This window comes from Scylla paramamosain, chromosome 26, assembly GCF_035594125.1.
Source record: "Scylla paramamosain isolate STU-SP2022 chromosome 26, ASM3559412v1, whole genome shotgun sequence".
Lineage (NCBI taxonomy): Eukaryota > Metazoa > Arthropoda > Malacostraca > Decapoda > Portunidae > Scylla > Scylla paramamosain.
This window is the reverse complement of record NC_087176.1, coordinates 21,424,856-21,440,496: the sequence shown is the minus strand read 5'-3', so window position 1 is coordinate 21,440,496 and position 15,641 is coordinate 21,424,856. Positions and strand designations below refer to the sequence as shown.

The following is a 15,641-nucleotide window of genomic DNA, read 5'->3' as shown; positions in this document are numbered from 1 at the left end:
CTGCTGCTTCTGCTGGCCGCCTGACTCAAGGCCTGCCAGCGTTATCTATAGCATGATAGCTGTTATCAGGCTGTGGGAGGACGCCCTTATCAGCTGTCCTTGCAACCTTCAGTAGAAGTGAGTGAAGAGGTTACTCGGAAAATGTGGTCATAGCCTTGGCTTCACTGTAAATAAACAAAAGGATAACACGACACTTGCAGGAGGAAGAAGAGGAAGTGGAAAACGAGGAAGACAAGCAGACTGAAATGAACGAAAAAAAAAGAGGAGGTGGTGGTGGTTGACCTCCGTGATCCTGAGCGGCGACTGGCCAGCGCCTCCCGCCACCACTCAGCGACTGTGCCCTGGCTGGTCTTGGCCAGGGTCTTTAAGGGAGGGCAATTCAGGAGATGACATAGCAGTCTTTAACAGGCTGAACAATTTTCTACCCTCAGCCTTCCCCTCAGTCACGGTGCGGGCGCCCCTCAGGCCTCATGTAGGTAAATATTTCCCTGTCACACTTATGCTCAGAGACAACATTTTGGCGTCGGTAAATCATGTATTTCCTACAGAGCATCTAAAAACACTAGGGAAATTTTATTCAGGTTAGACTCACCAAGTGTCATTTCCTTGCTTGGTGCATCCCAGACCTAGATATCTGGTGACGAGGCGAGAGTGAGGCGAGAGTCGTCACTGAGGCAAGAGCGAACGACACGTCCAGAGTGCTGCAGGAAGCGTTAATCATCGTGGCTGTCGTTCAAAAAGTCTTCTAGGGACTCATTGCTCATATTTACTGTTTTAACCCTGGAAACAAGACAAAATGAAACACGTAAGGTGAAAGAAGAATGAAACAAGAATGAAGAAATGAAGAAGGAAATAAAAAGTAGAAAGAATAAATGAGGGAAGAAGATGATAAACACGACAACAGGTAGCAAGAAGAGACGAGACGTGGCCACCGAGGAGAACAACAAAATGCGGTGAGTCATCACAACACTAACAAAGCTTGAGATTAGCACAAGATTACAAGAAGAGGTACTCAGGTGGCCATCACTGAATTAGTATACGAGGGAAGCAGAGGTCACCGGAAGCAGATGATGTGGACAACACGGACAGCCGGCACACCATAGGAACCGCCGCCTCCTTGTTCCTGATTAGAAGATGCGATTACCAAAGCTACTCGAGAATGAACCTTAGTGAAAGTTAAGGGAAAATAAACTGTATGATCGAAGTATGGGAAGAAAAATATAGTTACTTGAAAATGGATCTTGCGGAAAGTATAGGAAAATGAACTGTATGATCAAAGTATGAGGAAATAAATATACTTACTCGAAAATTAACCTTATTGAAAGTTACAGGAAAATGAACTAAATGATCGAAATATTGGAAAATAAATGTTATAACAACGGAAGCCTTGTTGGGGCAAAAGGTTGCTATAACATCACGTGTATATTACAAGGTGTAGGAGACGGGAATAGACAGAAACAGACAGAGAGACAAGCTAGACAGAGCTGTCAGACCAGAGAGGGTCAGGATGGGCATAAGGTGCCAGACAGTTGCAATGCAGTCACAGTAAAATGTTGGTGTTATATATTGACAGAGAGGGATTGGGTAGGTGTGGGATGTGTTCCTCATTGAATATTAGCTGCCAGGTTTGTGTAGGATGTGATTTATTAGTGAGTGTTAAATATGTGAAATGATTTGAATCGGAAGTGTAATGTGAAGTGTTCCAGATATTTAATGGTGTTTATCTGAAGAGAGATGAAACTATTTTCGTAGATTTTCGTTGTTGTCGGAAGTCGTATATGATCGTCTGAGTGTAAATATATGTAAATGACACAAATTAGGTAAAAATTATAGAAACTTAAAGCGTTCCCTTGAACCCACAAAAGCCAGTCTTATAGATTAGGGACGCACCAACACTGCGCAACATGGAAACACGACATTACAGCGTGACGGCGCCAGTGACAGTGATGTGTGTTGCATCACTCACAACAGACAGGACAGTATCTCATCAATAAGAGGACCACACCTCGGTGAGGAGCATTTGTCCCATCACGGATCTGAGAGGTAATTGTTATTCAAATGTTAAGGAAAGAATACTTCTATAGAGCGGAATAAAAGTAATGTTTGTGTTGTTCACGTTGATGGTCGGTCAGTTCAGCAGTGACATGAAAGTCAGCTGCTAGACAAGGCGGGAGTTGCTTCGGGTATCAGTGTGGCAGCTTTTCCTCGACATGAGAGGCGATGGAAGTTACCAGATACTGCGATTCTTCCAGTGGCCACCTCCCCAACTCCCCGCCGCCACAGGTGTGATACGAGTAGTAATCTTATCACTCTTGTCTTAACTCACCTGTGGACTGTTGGCGGTGGCGTGAGCACGTAGTACCTCTGGCGACATCACCTGGCGGCGCTGGTGACGCGGAGAAACATAGGTGTTGAAGTTGTTCCTCATCCGCCCATGCTGCCCCTCTCACCGCATCATGATTTCTCAATATTAATTCCTTTAGTTCTTCATTAATGCTTCCCTCCCCGTGAGTGAGCCACATGAAGCGCACGTCGGCATCACCACCCTTTGCTTGACACGCTCGCACAACAACAAGGTGCCTGCAAGCGTGTGTGCCTTACAGCGACCTGTTGTCCCCACACGGCTTCCATTGCAATAAGGTTTATTTGCCATTACTTTAGTTCATTTTACTATAACTTTAAGTGAGCTTATTTCTTGACTAACTGGTGAATTGCATCTCCATCCAATCAGGAGCAAGGAGACGGAGTGTGACGCGCGTTGTGGCACCAACACAGAGGCAGGCAGCCTGAAGGAAGGCCAGCAACACAGAGGCAGGCAGCCTGAAGGAAGGCCAGCAACACAGAGGCAGGCAGCCTGAAGCAAGGCCAGCAACACAGAGGCAGGCAGCCTGAAGCAAGGCCAGCAACATAGAGGCAGGCAGCCTGAAGGAAGGCCAGCAACACAGAGGCAGGCAGCCTGAAGGAAGGCCAGCAACACAGAGGCAGGCAGCCTGAAGCAAGGCCAGCAACACAGAGGCAGGCAGCCTGAAGGAAGGCCAGCAACACAGAGGCAGGCAGCCTGAAGGAAGGCCAGCAACACAGAGGCAAGCAGCCTGAAGCAAGGCCAGCAACACAGAGGCAGGCAGCTTGAACCATGGTGAGTGTTGTCCTCAGCAGTACTGGAATTATATATATATATATATATATATATATATATATATATATATATATATATATATATATATATATATATATATATATATATATATATATATATATATATATATTAAATGAGTGGTTGTGAATGAGGGGGAAAACATGAAGGTGAGGGGTTAATGGTGGAGGAAAGATTGACAGCAGCAGCAGCAGCAGCAGCAGCAGCAGCATGAGGTGTTTGGTGTGGGGAGCGTGCCGGGCTTTGTGCAGTGTGTCCCTCACGCCGCCTCTTTGTTGCAGGACGACAACGTGGAGGACTGTCCAGTGTGCTTCACCACCTTTGACGACACCCTCAGGCGGCCACACAACCTGCCCTGTGGCCATACAGTGTGCTCGCCGTGCATTGACGTACTGAAGCAGCAGGGTGCCGTCACGTGCCCCACCTGCCGGGCGAGTCATGCCGTGCCCGAGGCGGGCCAGTTCCCCATCTCCTATGCTGTTGAGGGACTGGTGAGGAGGCTGAGGGGTGCAGGACTGGCCTCTCTGCCAGCCGAGCCAGGGAAGCAGGCAGCCCCACCAGTGACACGGCCTGCACCAAAGGCGACAACGGGACTCAGCAAGAGTGCACAGTCCCTGCTGCAGGAGCAAGAGGCGAAGGTCCTGGCTGCCATCCGCTCCTGCCAGGAGGAGCAGAGCCAGCTGGCCGAGTATCTGACAACCCTCGGTGGCTGGAGCAGTCGCCAGCAGCGGCTGCAAGACGAGCTGCAGACGCTGGTGGACCAGAGCAAGAGTGCCCAGGAGGCGGTGCACCGCGTGGAGTCCCGGGTAGAGGGCAGGCAGGAGGAGGTGCGGCAGAAGGAGCAGCAGCTGCACGCCGCGCTACAGTCGCTGCGCAAGGCCGCAACACGGCAGGAAGCTTATGAGGTCATTGAGGACACATACCATCTGATGGAGAAGGACAGTCAGAGAACAGGGGAGTGCCTGGGAGTGTTTCCCGACGTCCACGCCGTCACCATCGTCACCAGGGTGGGTGTGGCCTCACATTTGTGCTTGCAGGTCACTCTTCTGGCCACGGTCAGTGAGTGATTGAGTGAGTGAGTTTACTGAGCACACCTCAAGCTGTGCATACAACACTCACATACAACACAGTGTTTGTAGTCCCAAACATGTGCTTTACTCCACAACAATGTTAAAACATTAAACTCCAAGTAGCGCGTCAACACTTCATCAGTCACTTGTTGAGTTACAGTGGTACACAGTATTAAACTAATTACAAACACTTACCTCAAACCACCATTATCAACACTCCTGCCTAACTTATTTACCACAGACCAGGCCTTCACCACACGTCCCTCCGTTTGCACGGTGCCACACACACACACACACACACACACACACACACACACACACACCGCCTCACTGCCGTGCTGTGTTTCAGGTGGCAGAGGCATCGCGCGCAGCCCTGCAGGCCGCCACCGCTGCCGCCGCTGCCACACAGGCAGCCCTGGAGGCACCGGGCACTGCTGCTGCAGCCTCGGGGGACTCCAGCCTCCCAGCAGCCTGGCCCGAGGCCAGGCTGCTGGGAGGCTGCTGCTGCTGGGAGGCTGCTGCTGCTGCTGCTGCTGCTGCTGCTGGGAGGCTGCTGGGAGGCTGCTGCAGGATAGGCGATGCCTATCCTGCATCGCGGATAGGCTGCAGGCACTGCTGGCGCCGCTCCTGACGGTGAGTGTGGCAGGTCACGAGTGTCACTGCTGCCTGTCAGCACTGCTCTTGGTGCGCGGCTCACGGCTCTCTCTCTCTCTCTCTCTCTCTCTCTCTCTCTCTCTCTCTCTCTCCTGCCAGTGTGGAGTGGTGTGCTCTCTTTCTCTCTCCTTGCTCTCTCTCTCTCTCTCTCTCTCTCTGTCAGCCGGCTGTTTTTCCAGCCGGCTGGTCAGTCGAAAGCCTTCACATTTTTTTTTTTTTTATGTAGGAAGGACACTGGCCAAGGGCAACAAAAATCTAATAAAAAAAATGCCAGTCCCATAAAAGGGTCAAAGCAGTGGTCAAAAATTGATGGATAAGTGTCTTGAAACCTCCCTCTTGAAGGAATTCAAGTCATAGGAAGGTGGAAATACAGAAGCAGGCAGGGAGTTCCAGAGTTTACCAGAGAAAGGGATGAATGATTGAGAATACTGGTTAACTCTTGCGTTAGAGAGGTGGACAGAATAGGGGTGAGAGAAAGAAGAAAGTCTTGTGCAGCGAGGCCACGGAAGGAGGGGAGGCATGCAGTTAGCAAGATCAGAATAGCAGTTAGCATGAAAATAGCGGTAGAAGACAGCTAGATATCCAACATTGCGGCGGTGAGAGAGAGGCTGAAGACAGTCAGTTAGAGGAGAGGAGTTGATGAGACGAAAAGCTTTTGATTCCACCCTGTCTAGAAGAGCAGTATGAGTGGAACCCCTCCAGACATGTGAAGCATACTCCATACATGGACGGATAAGGCCCTTGTACAGAGTTAGCAGCTGGGGGGATGAGAAAAACTGGCAGAGACGTCTCAGAACACCTAACTTCATAGAAGCTGTTTTACCTAGAGATGAGATGTGAAGTTTCCAGTTCAGATTATAAGTAAAGGACAGACCGAGGATGTTCAGTGTAGAAGAGGGGGACAGTTGAGTGTCATTGAAGAAGAGGGGATAGTTGTCTGGAAGGTTGTGTCGAGTTGACAGATGGAGGAATTGAGTTTTTGAGGCATTGAACAATACGAAGTTTGCTCTGCCCCAATCAGAAATTTTAGAAAGATCAGAAGTCAGGCGTTCTGTGGCTTCCCTGCGTGATATGTTTACTTCCTGAAGGGTTGGACGTCTATGAAAAGACGTGGAAAAGTGCAGGGTGGTATCATCAGCGTAGGAGTGGATAGGACAAGAAGATTGGTTTAGAAGATCATTAATGAATAATAAGAAGAGAGTGGGTGACAGGACAGAACCCTGAGGAACACCACTGTTAATAGATTTAGGAGAAGAACAGTGACCGTCTACCACAGCAGCAATAGAATGGTCAGAAAGGAAACTTGAGATGAAGTTACAGAGAGAAGGATAGAAACCGTATGAGGGTAGTTTGGAAATCAAAGCTTTGTGCCAGACTCTATCAAAAGCTTTTGGTATGTCCAAGGCAACAGCAAAAGTTTCACCAAAATCTCTAAAAGAGGATGACCAAGACTCAGTAAGGAAAGCCAGAAGATCACCAGTAGACCGGCGTCGACGGAACCCATACTGGCGATTAGATAGAAGGTTATGAAGTGATAGATGTTTAAGAATCTTCCTGTTGAGGATAGATTCAACAACATTAGATAGGCAGGAAATTAAAGCAATAGGACGGTAGTTTGAGGGATTAGAACGGTCACCCTTTTTAGGAACAGGTTGAATGTAGGCAAACTTCCAGCAAGAAGGAAAGGTAAATGTTGACAGACAGAGCTGAAAGAGTTTGACTAGGCAAGATGCAAGCACGGAGGCACAGTTTCGGAGAACAATAGGAGGGACCCCATCAGGTCCATAAGCCTTCCGAGGGTTTAGGCCAGCGAGGGCATGGAAAACATCATTGCGAAAAATTTTAATAGGTGGCATGAAGTAGTCAGAGGGTGGAGGAGAGGGAGGAACAAGCCCAGAATCGTCCAAGGTAGAGTTTTTAGCAAAGGTTTGAGCAAAGAGTTCAGCTTTAGAAATAGATGTGATAGCAGTGGTGCCATCTGGTTGAAATAGAGGAGGGAAAGAAGAAGCAAAGTTATTGGAAATATTTTTGGCTAGATGCCAGAAATCACGAGGGGAGTTAGATCTTGAAAGGTTTTGACATTTTCTGTTAATGAAGGAGTTTTTGGCTAGTTGGAGAACAGACTTGGCATGGTTCCGGGCAGAAATATAAAGTGCATGAGATTCTGGTGATGATGGAAAGCAGCCGCTGGTCCCGCTGGTCCGCTGCATCACGACGCAAACAATCAAGATGGAGTCGTCCTCCGACGAGCTGGCTGCTGTGGCTGTAGTTTTGCTGTGCTTGAAGAGAAAGCAAAGGAATAAATGAGTGTGGACTTATTACTGGTGTATCTAGCCTGGCAGGCTGTGGTGCTGTGGTGCTGTGGTACACACGTGCTGGGGCGCTGGCTGCCTCAGTGCCTGGTGTATGTAGCCTGGCAGGCTGTGGTGCTGTGGTGCTGTGGTACACACGTGCTGGGGCGCTGGCTGCCTCAGTGCCTGGTGTATATAGCCTGGCAGGCTGTGGTGCTGTGGTGCTGTGGTGCTGTGGTACACACGTGCTGGGCCGCTGGCTGCCTCAGTGCCTGGTGTATATAGCCTGGCAGGCTGTGGTGCTGTGGTGCTGTGGTACACACGTGCTGGGCCGCTGGCTGCCTCAGTGCCTGGTGTATATAGCCTGGCAGGCTGTGGTGCTGTGGTGCTGTGGTGCTGTGGTACACACGTGCTGGGGCGCTGGCTGCCTCAGTGCCTGGTGTATCTAGCCTGGCAGGCTGTGGTGCTGTGGTACACACGTGCTGGGGCGCTGGCTGCCTCAGTGCCTGGTGTATCTAGCCTGGCAGGCTGTGGTGCTGTGGTGCTGTGGTACACACGTGCTGGGGGCTGGCTGCCTTACTGAACACATAAACAAACATGATGTTCCTCGTCTGTTTTCCACAATTTTTGTAAATGAATGTAAATATTTAATCCATTTATTGTACATATTGGCAGATAGTCAGTGATTATTACTAAAACACTTGCCATCAACATTCCACTATTTTCAATTTTATATTGATAATTGTTCTCATTTGACCCGGGAAAATGGCGTCAAGGCGGCCTATCACACCCACAGACCGGCTTCCCGGCTGCTCCGGCAATTCAGCAAATCCCGGCTGCTTTTCTCTTCTGGCTGCATGATCCCGGCTAAAAGCAGCCGTGAATTACCCCGTGTAAGTCCCCCTTTACACTGAGCAGGCTCCTGAATGCCTAAAAGTCTGCTGCTGCTGCTGCTGCTGCTGCTGCTGCTGCTGCTGTCGCTGCCTTTTGAAATGTACTGCTTGTATCCCTTCCCCAAACTGCCAGCCTGACTTGCTGCCTCCTCCTCCCTGCAGGCCGAGGACCTGCACAGCCTAACACAGCGTGCCAGGGGCCTGGTGGAGGCTGGCCTTGCTTTTGCCGTCCAAGACGTGGAGGGACAGACTCGGCACGCAAGGATCAGCCTTGAAGACGGCAGCCTTTACCTCCACTCCCTGCAGGCCCAGGCCCTGCCGAACTTCACCGCCACCCTGCAGGTGGGTCAGGGCCTCGCGCCCCACCCTGGTGCCACCACCGCGTGGCTGGAGGGAAGGGGACTGTCCGTCACAACACTCACGCACCCGTTCTCACCCTTACCCTCCCTCACCTGGTCCACCACACCCTGCCCCTCCGCCAGCCACTGCCCCTCCCTCCCTCCCTCCCTCCCTCCCTCCCTGCACGCCCACACCCTCCCAATACTCCTCGCCCTGCCCCTCCGCCAGGCACTGTCCCTCCCTCCCACATTCCCAGCCCTGCCCCTCCGCCAGGCAGTGTCCCTCCCTCCTCCCTGGCGGTGGGGGCTGTCACAGCAGCACCGTGAGGGCTGCACCGCTGTCCTCCCTCCCCCTCACTGGTGCCCCTGGCGGTGTGGCAGGCGGGTCTTGTCATCCTCCTCACAGTGCCAGTACTCATCACGAGGGAATCATCATCTCAAACACCACCAATAATCAGAGTAATGAGCGTCATCACAGAAAAAAGGTCATTGTTGTCATTATTCATGTTAGTATTATTATCATTACTATTATTATTGTTACTGTCAACAATGATATGGAGATGGTGATAATGATGGTGACCACGACAGCCATGGTGACAATGACACTAATAGTTATGACAGTAATAAGAACACTATCAATACTCATAAACATTTAAAAAAATTTAAAAAATAAGAATACTTCTGCTGCTGCTACTGATGATGATGATGGTGATGATGAAAATTGTAAAACCTATAACTGTAATAATGATAACACTACTAATAATAACAAAAATAATGATAGTAGTAATAATAATAATAATAGTAATAATAATAACAATAATAATAATACTTCTACTACTACTATCAACAACAACAACAACAACAACAACAACAATAACGTGTTCCAGATGGGGAAGGTGGTGCCGGCCGCCCCCCCCTGCGAGGTGTTCCTGGACCTGGCGTGGCCCGGCAGCGCAGCGCGGCGGGTGGTGGTGAGTCTACCCAAGGACACCCCCATGGGCCGGCAGTTCATGCTGCTGTGCTCGGGCCAGCGGGGCGCCTGCTACGCCAACACCAGGCTGTTTAAGGTGATGAGTGAGGGACAGCCGGAGGAGTGTGTGGTGGGAGGAGACTACCAGACAGGTGATGGGAGGGGAGGAGCCGCCCTGCTGCCTCACCTTGACCAGGGTGAGTACTGGGAGTCAGGCAAGGCGGGTGCTGTGTGTTGCTGGCGGCGTATTAACTTTGCCTGTGGTGCTCAGTTCAGCATCACCACCCGGGACATGCAGCGTGGTGGTTTTTGGGCTGGTGTCTTTGGCCAGGTGGTGCGGGGCCTGGAGGTGGTGCAGGAGGCAGCCCAACACCGCCCCATTACTGAGGTGACTGTGGTGCAGTATGGCGTGGTGCTGTCACAGTAGTGCTGCACCACACCACTACCAATATTATTATTTTTTTTTGTTATTTTTTTAAGAGGAAAGAAGCAAACACACACACACACACACACACACACAAGCCTGGAATATACGCAGCGCGAAGTTGATGAGCTGAAATCTTCTGCCAATCAACATAAGACAGAGAGGAAGGAAGATAAACTACAAATTGGTAAACTAATTCAACAACTGGACTCATCTACTCTTATGATTAAAAACCTAGAAGATAAAGTAGTTTATCAAGAAGACTACAGCAGGCGGAAGAACCTACGAATCAGCGGACTAGAAGAGCAACAAAATGAAACCTGGGAGCAGACCGCAACTGCTGTAACATCTCTCCTAGAGTCAAAGCTTACAAGAGAAGTGGAATTTGACATAAAACAGTATGTGTGTGTGTGTGTGTGTGTGTGTGTGTGTGTGTGTGTGTGTGTGTGTGTGTGTCAGGCCCAAAGAAAAAAATCTTTAAACCCGCGTACAGGATGAAAACACTACTTTAGAGAGGTGGGAAAGACTGGTTGAGAACAAAGATGATCTGCAACTCTGGAGGGCTATAAATTGGAAGGGAGAAGTTGGTGGTGAAAATAATTCAAATGTGTGCCCTCTGATGATGATTTTAAAGATTATTTTGAAACTAACTTTAACCCTCCCGACAATGTGAAACTTACTGAATGTGACTTTTTCCACCGATGTGTCTATACCCCTGTTAGATGACCCTATTGACCCATTACAAATACAACAACAAGTGAAGCAATTGAAACCAGACAAAGCTTCAGGTCCTGATGGTGTATCACCCGGTATTGTTAAATTATTGCCAGTACAATGATTGTGTATATGTGTGTTTTGTTTAATAATATATTGTACTGTGGTAGTTACCCATTAGCTTGGACAAAGGTAAAGTTAGTTTGAATTTTTAAGAAGGGTGACAGGAGAGATGCGAGAAACTATAGGGGAATAAGTATAATAAACAGTATTGTCAAGGTGTACGACATGGTGTTGTGTGCGAGACTGAGACAGTGGTTTACACCTTTCAGGGAGCAAGCTGGTGCTCAGGAGAAGAGAGGGTGTGTGGAGAACACAGTGGCTCTCAGGTTGTTATGTGACATGGCTAGGAGGAGGAAATTAACTCTATTTGTAACATTCATTGACTTTTCCCAGGCCTATGACAGAGTACCTAGACATAAATTATTTTATATGTTACAAAGATTAGGATGTGACTGAGCTATGTTATGTGCACTTATTGCTATGTATACTGTGACAGAAAGCTTGGTGGGAACAGCGGTGGTCTTAATAACTCTAGGTGTGAGGCAAGGATCACCCACCTCATGTTTACTTTTTATCATCTTGGTTAATGACTTTATAAGACTAATTAAAGAAGGGTGTGGACATGATGGATTTTTACAATGGCTACATATACTTGTACTAATGGACGACACGGTGCTATTATCGACAAAGAGGGCAAATATGATGAGAAAGGTATCTTTGTTATAAGATTATTGTACAGAATATGGCATAAAAGTTAACCAATCCAAGACAAAGTTTTTTTTTGTGATAAGCGGCAGCTCTCATGTCATCACTAATTTATGGTTGTGAATCTTGGATAGGAGCTGATCTGAAAACGATGGTGAAGTTGTACAATTGGTGTCTAAAAAGATTATTAGGAGTGAGAAAACTAACATGTAATGACATTTGCTACGTGGAGTCAGGGTATCCACCTTTCAAGGACTTAATCAGGCACAGACAACACAAATTTTTATATAGTATGTGGCATGAGAGGTCAGGATATGATGATGATCCATTAGCCTTCACACAGTGAACTCTAACACTCCAACCAGCCGGACCGTCAGAGAGATAATCAACACGAATGTACCGGACCTGAGCTTGGTAATGAAAAAATTAAAAGATGACATGGTAAACAGTAACTCCTCAAGACGCACAATATATAAGGATATTAACCCAGATTTATTGGTACACCGTATATATACAGTGAAGCATGCAGTAAATGATATTCATAGAGTATCATTCACACAATTTCGAGTAAGTGGACATAGTTTAGCGTGTGAGACTGGCAGGTGGAATAAAAAAAAAAACAGAGGTCGACTGGAGGTGAATGAGAGGCTGTGTGTGTGTGTGGAGGGTTACAGAGAGACATGTAGTGCAGGATTGTCAGTTAACACAGCAACTTAGAGATCAATACCAGTTCTCCACTTTAGAGCAATTGTTTGGGGATCAGTTTACGTCAGAGATTATGTGTAAGATTGTTCATAACATTTTGACCATATATTAAAGAAGTAATAAATTATACTTGTATTTAATATGTTTCGCACGATTGTGGGATTAGTGAGGATTTGATAATTATAGTAGTGCGTAGATGTCATGAATATGATTGTTTATATATATTTTATAAACAAGGGTCCTAAGAATAGATATTTCTCCAGTGTTTATGTTTAGCTCCTTTATTTTGTAATAATAGACTTCTAGTAACTAACAGATGATGGACTACAAGTAGGAAGTGATAATAATTTAATATTATCTTGTAGATTATGTAATACCATTATGTACAATCCATTGATATTATCTGTTTGCTGTGGTCAATAAAATATCTATCTAATATCAATCTATCTATCTGTGTGTGTGTTTTGGCTTGCCTGCCAGTGTGTGTGTGTGTGTGTGTGTGTGTGTGTGTGTGTGTAAATATTTAAATAGGTACATGGGCACTATTACAATGACATCAGTGTAAGACCAGCAGAGGAGCGCCGCTGTCTTTCCGTAGAGAGCAGTGAACACGTTGCCGCCACGCCGAGTCCCGCCAGTACAAATCTAATAAGACTTTGCGGGGTTTTATATCTAATGACGGAGGACACAGCTTTATGAGAAATCATTACTAAAAATATGATTAAATCTTCTATACAATACGATTCCTATTTTATTTTTTGCAAGAGACACGATGTAATACCTCCAGTAACAATGCTGATGCTGTACAGGACACGATGTAATACCTCCAGTAACAATGCTGATGCTGTACAGGACACGATGTAATACCTCCAGTAACAATGCTGATGCTGTACAGGACACGATGTAATACCTCCAGTAACAATGCTGATGCTGTACAGGACACGATGTAATACCTCCAGTAACAATGCTGATGCTGTACAGGACACGATGTAATACCTCCAGTAACAATGCTGATGCTGTACAGGACACGATGTAATACCTCCAGTAACAATGCTGATGCTGTACAGGACACGATGTAATACCTCCAGTAACAATGCTGATGCTGTACAGGACACGATGTAATACCTCCAGTAACAATGCTGATGCTGTACAGGACAGTAAAAACAGAACAATTTCTCACAACTACTCAGGCAGTGAAACAGGAAGCAGTAAAACAAAGAGGGCGCAGACCAATTTTAAGACTAAAAAGAAAACCTTTCCAGTCGAGACACAAACACACCTACACACTTTCATCACAACGCAACACCTTTCAACCAGAAAAAAAAAAAAAAAATAAGTGAAATAAAATACAATACGCGGCGAGGCGAGGCACGAAGGGAAAAACAACACACAAACATGAATTCCATTCACGCAACCAACTTGTACCAGTGACTAACAACAAGTGGCAGTGCCGCAGGCGGCGGCGGCGGCGGCAGCAGCGGCAGCAGCAGCGGCAGCAGCGGCAGCAGCAGCAGCGGCAGCAGCAGCGGCAGCAGCAGTGGCAGCGGCAGCAGCAGCAGCAGTGGCGGCGGCAGCAGCAGCAGCAGCAGCGGCAGAAAACGAGGAAGGATGAACGGAAGGCGCAGAAGACGATGAAAAAAAAAAAAAAAGAAGGAAAAAGGGAAGGAAGGGCGAAACATTGAGACGAGGAGGAGGAGGAGGAGGAGGAGGAGGGAAACTGTGAAAGGAAGAAAGCAAAGTTAGAGAGAATGTCTAAGTTTATTGCAGAGAGAGAAAGAGAGAGAGAGAGAGAGAGAGAGAGAGAGAGAGAGAGAGAGAGAGAGAGAGAGAGAGAGAGAGAGAGAGAGAGAGAGAGAGAGAGAGAGAGAGCAGTACCACACACAACAATGAACACCACTGATATATATAAAAAAAAAACTAAAGGAAAATAAAATAATACAAAAAGACAGGGCAACAATACGAAATAAGAAAATAAGTCAAAGCTGGAGCACTCGCATTTCTTTTTCTTCCTCATTTATGTGGAGGGGAAGGAAGGAGAGGAGGCACAAAAAGAGAGGAGAAATTGGTGACCATTTTCATTGCAGCAAGTCACCACTTTTTGTAACATCTAGCGTGACAAATCTAAAAGAGGAAAAAAGTAGAAAAGACGGAGAATAAGAAAGTAAGGAAGCGGAAAGCACTTCTGAGAGAAAACTACACTGCCAAATTATCTAACACGATGGGAAAAAGAAAAATGAGATGACCACAGTGAAGAAGGAACGGAAGGGAAGAATAAAAACGAAGAATGGAGGTGATGTGAATGTGAGAAAAGCTCAGGGGAAATATTAAAATGGCGACACTCTGGACCAAACCAATCTTGGGGACACCACCAACTTGAGCTACATCGTCAAGGTGTGAGAGGCCTGCACCACTTAATGTTCCCGCCACACGCACGCTTTGCTCTTTGTTTTCACCCACGTGCTGCTTTTGCTTCAAGGTCACGTTCAGGGATCGAGTCGGGTCTAAAAATATACAAGGCTTAACTTTCTAAGCTACATGAGTAACCCTAATGTAGCGCACTTGATACTAGGATTGCGAGAAATAATGATGGATAATCTCTGTAAACCAACACATCCTACCAGCAGCAGCAGCAGCAGCAGCAGCTATAATAGTAGTAGTAGTAGTAGTAGTAGTAGCAGTAGCACATGAATCAGTAACTGCAATAAAAATCAACACCACTCAAAAGAAAAAGAAGCAATGTTAAGTGAATGAGTGGCGTGTCCACTTGCTGACTGCATTCTGAGAACTCTTGTACCACGGGAGGAAAAGGAAGCAACACATATAGATTGCTTTCCTTTGAGCTCCCACACGACCTTGCTTTCATCCTGCAGTAATTACATTCACAGCATGTCAATATAGCTGTCACTGATTTAAAGACCACGAATACACTTAGAAATGATGAACAAAAAATTTGTTATAATAGTAATAATAATAATAGTAACAACAATAATAATAATAATAATATTGGAAATGATGAACAACAAATTTGTTATAATAGTAATAATAATAATACAAAAAATTTGTTATAATAATAATAATAGAAGAATGAACAAAAAAATTGTTATAATAGTGAAGAAGAAGAAGAGAGAAGAAGAAGAAGAAGAAGAAGAAGAAGAAGAAGAAGAAGAAGAAGAAGAAGAAGAAGAAGAAGAAGAAGAAGAAGAAGAAGAAGAAGAAGAAGAAGAAGAAGAAGAAGAAGAAGAAGAAGAAGAAGAAGAAGAAGAAGAAGAAGAAGAAGAAGAAGAAGAAGAAGAAGAGAAGAAGAAGAAGAAGAAGAAGAAGAAGAAGAAGAAGAAGAAGAAGAAAGAAGAAGAAGAAGAAGAAGAAGAAGAAGAAGAAGAAGAAGAAGAAGAAGAAGAAGAAGAAGAAGAAGAGAAGAAGAAGAAGAAGAAGAAGAAGAAGAAGAAGAAGAAGAAGAAGAAGAAGAAAGAAGAAGAAGAAGAAGAAGAAGAAGAAGAAGAGAAGAAGAAGAAGAAGAAGAAGAAGAAGAAGAAGAAGAAGAAGAAGAAGAAGAAGAAGAAGAAGAAGAAGAAGAAGAAGAAGAAGAAGAAGAAGAAGAAGAAGAAGAAGAAGAAGAAGAAGAAGAAGAAGAAGAAGAAGAAGAAGAAGAAGAAGAAGAAG

At 46.2% G+C, this 15,641-nt stretch overlaps 1 protein-coding gene across 5 annotated transcripts; it reads left to right on the top strand.

Moving 5' to 3' along the window:
• Positions 1 to 612: 612 nt before the first annotated feature.
• Positions 613 to 10,633, top strand: LOC135113826 (uncharacterized). 5 transcript variants are annotated; one of them, XM_064029451.1, is made up of 7 exons: positions 613 to 953; positions 2,732 to 3,136; positions 3,436 to 4,161; positions 4,574 to 4,708; positions 4,810 to 4,857; positions 8,225 to 8,404; positions 9,288 to 10,633. In XM_064029451.1, the coding sequence occupies exons 2-7, from the start codon at positions 3,134 to 3,136 to the stop codon at positions 9,795 to 9,797; spliced, it is 1,602 nt and encodes a 533-aa protein (XP_063885521.1). In that variant the 5' UTR covers positions 613 to 953; positions 2,732 to 3,133; the 3' UTR covers positions 9,798 to 10,633. The 5 variants fall into 5 exon arrangements, with proteins under 5 accessions (XP_063885521.1, XP_063885520.1, XP_063885519.1 ...); XM_064029450.1 differs by lacking the exon at positions 613 to 953 and adding an exon at positions 1,915 to 2,043; XM_064029449.1 differs by lacking the exon at positions 613 to 953 and adding an exon at positions 2,234 to 2,408.
• Positions 10,634 to 15,641: the final 5,008 nt, after the last annotated feature.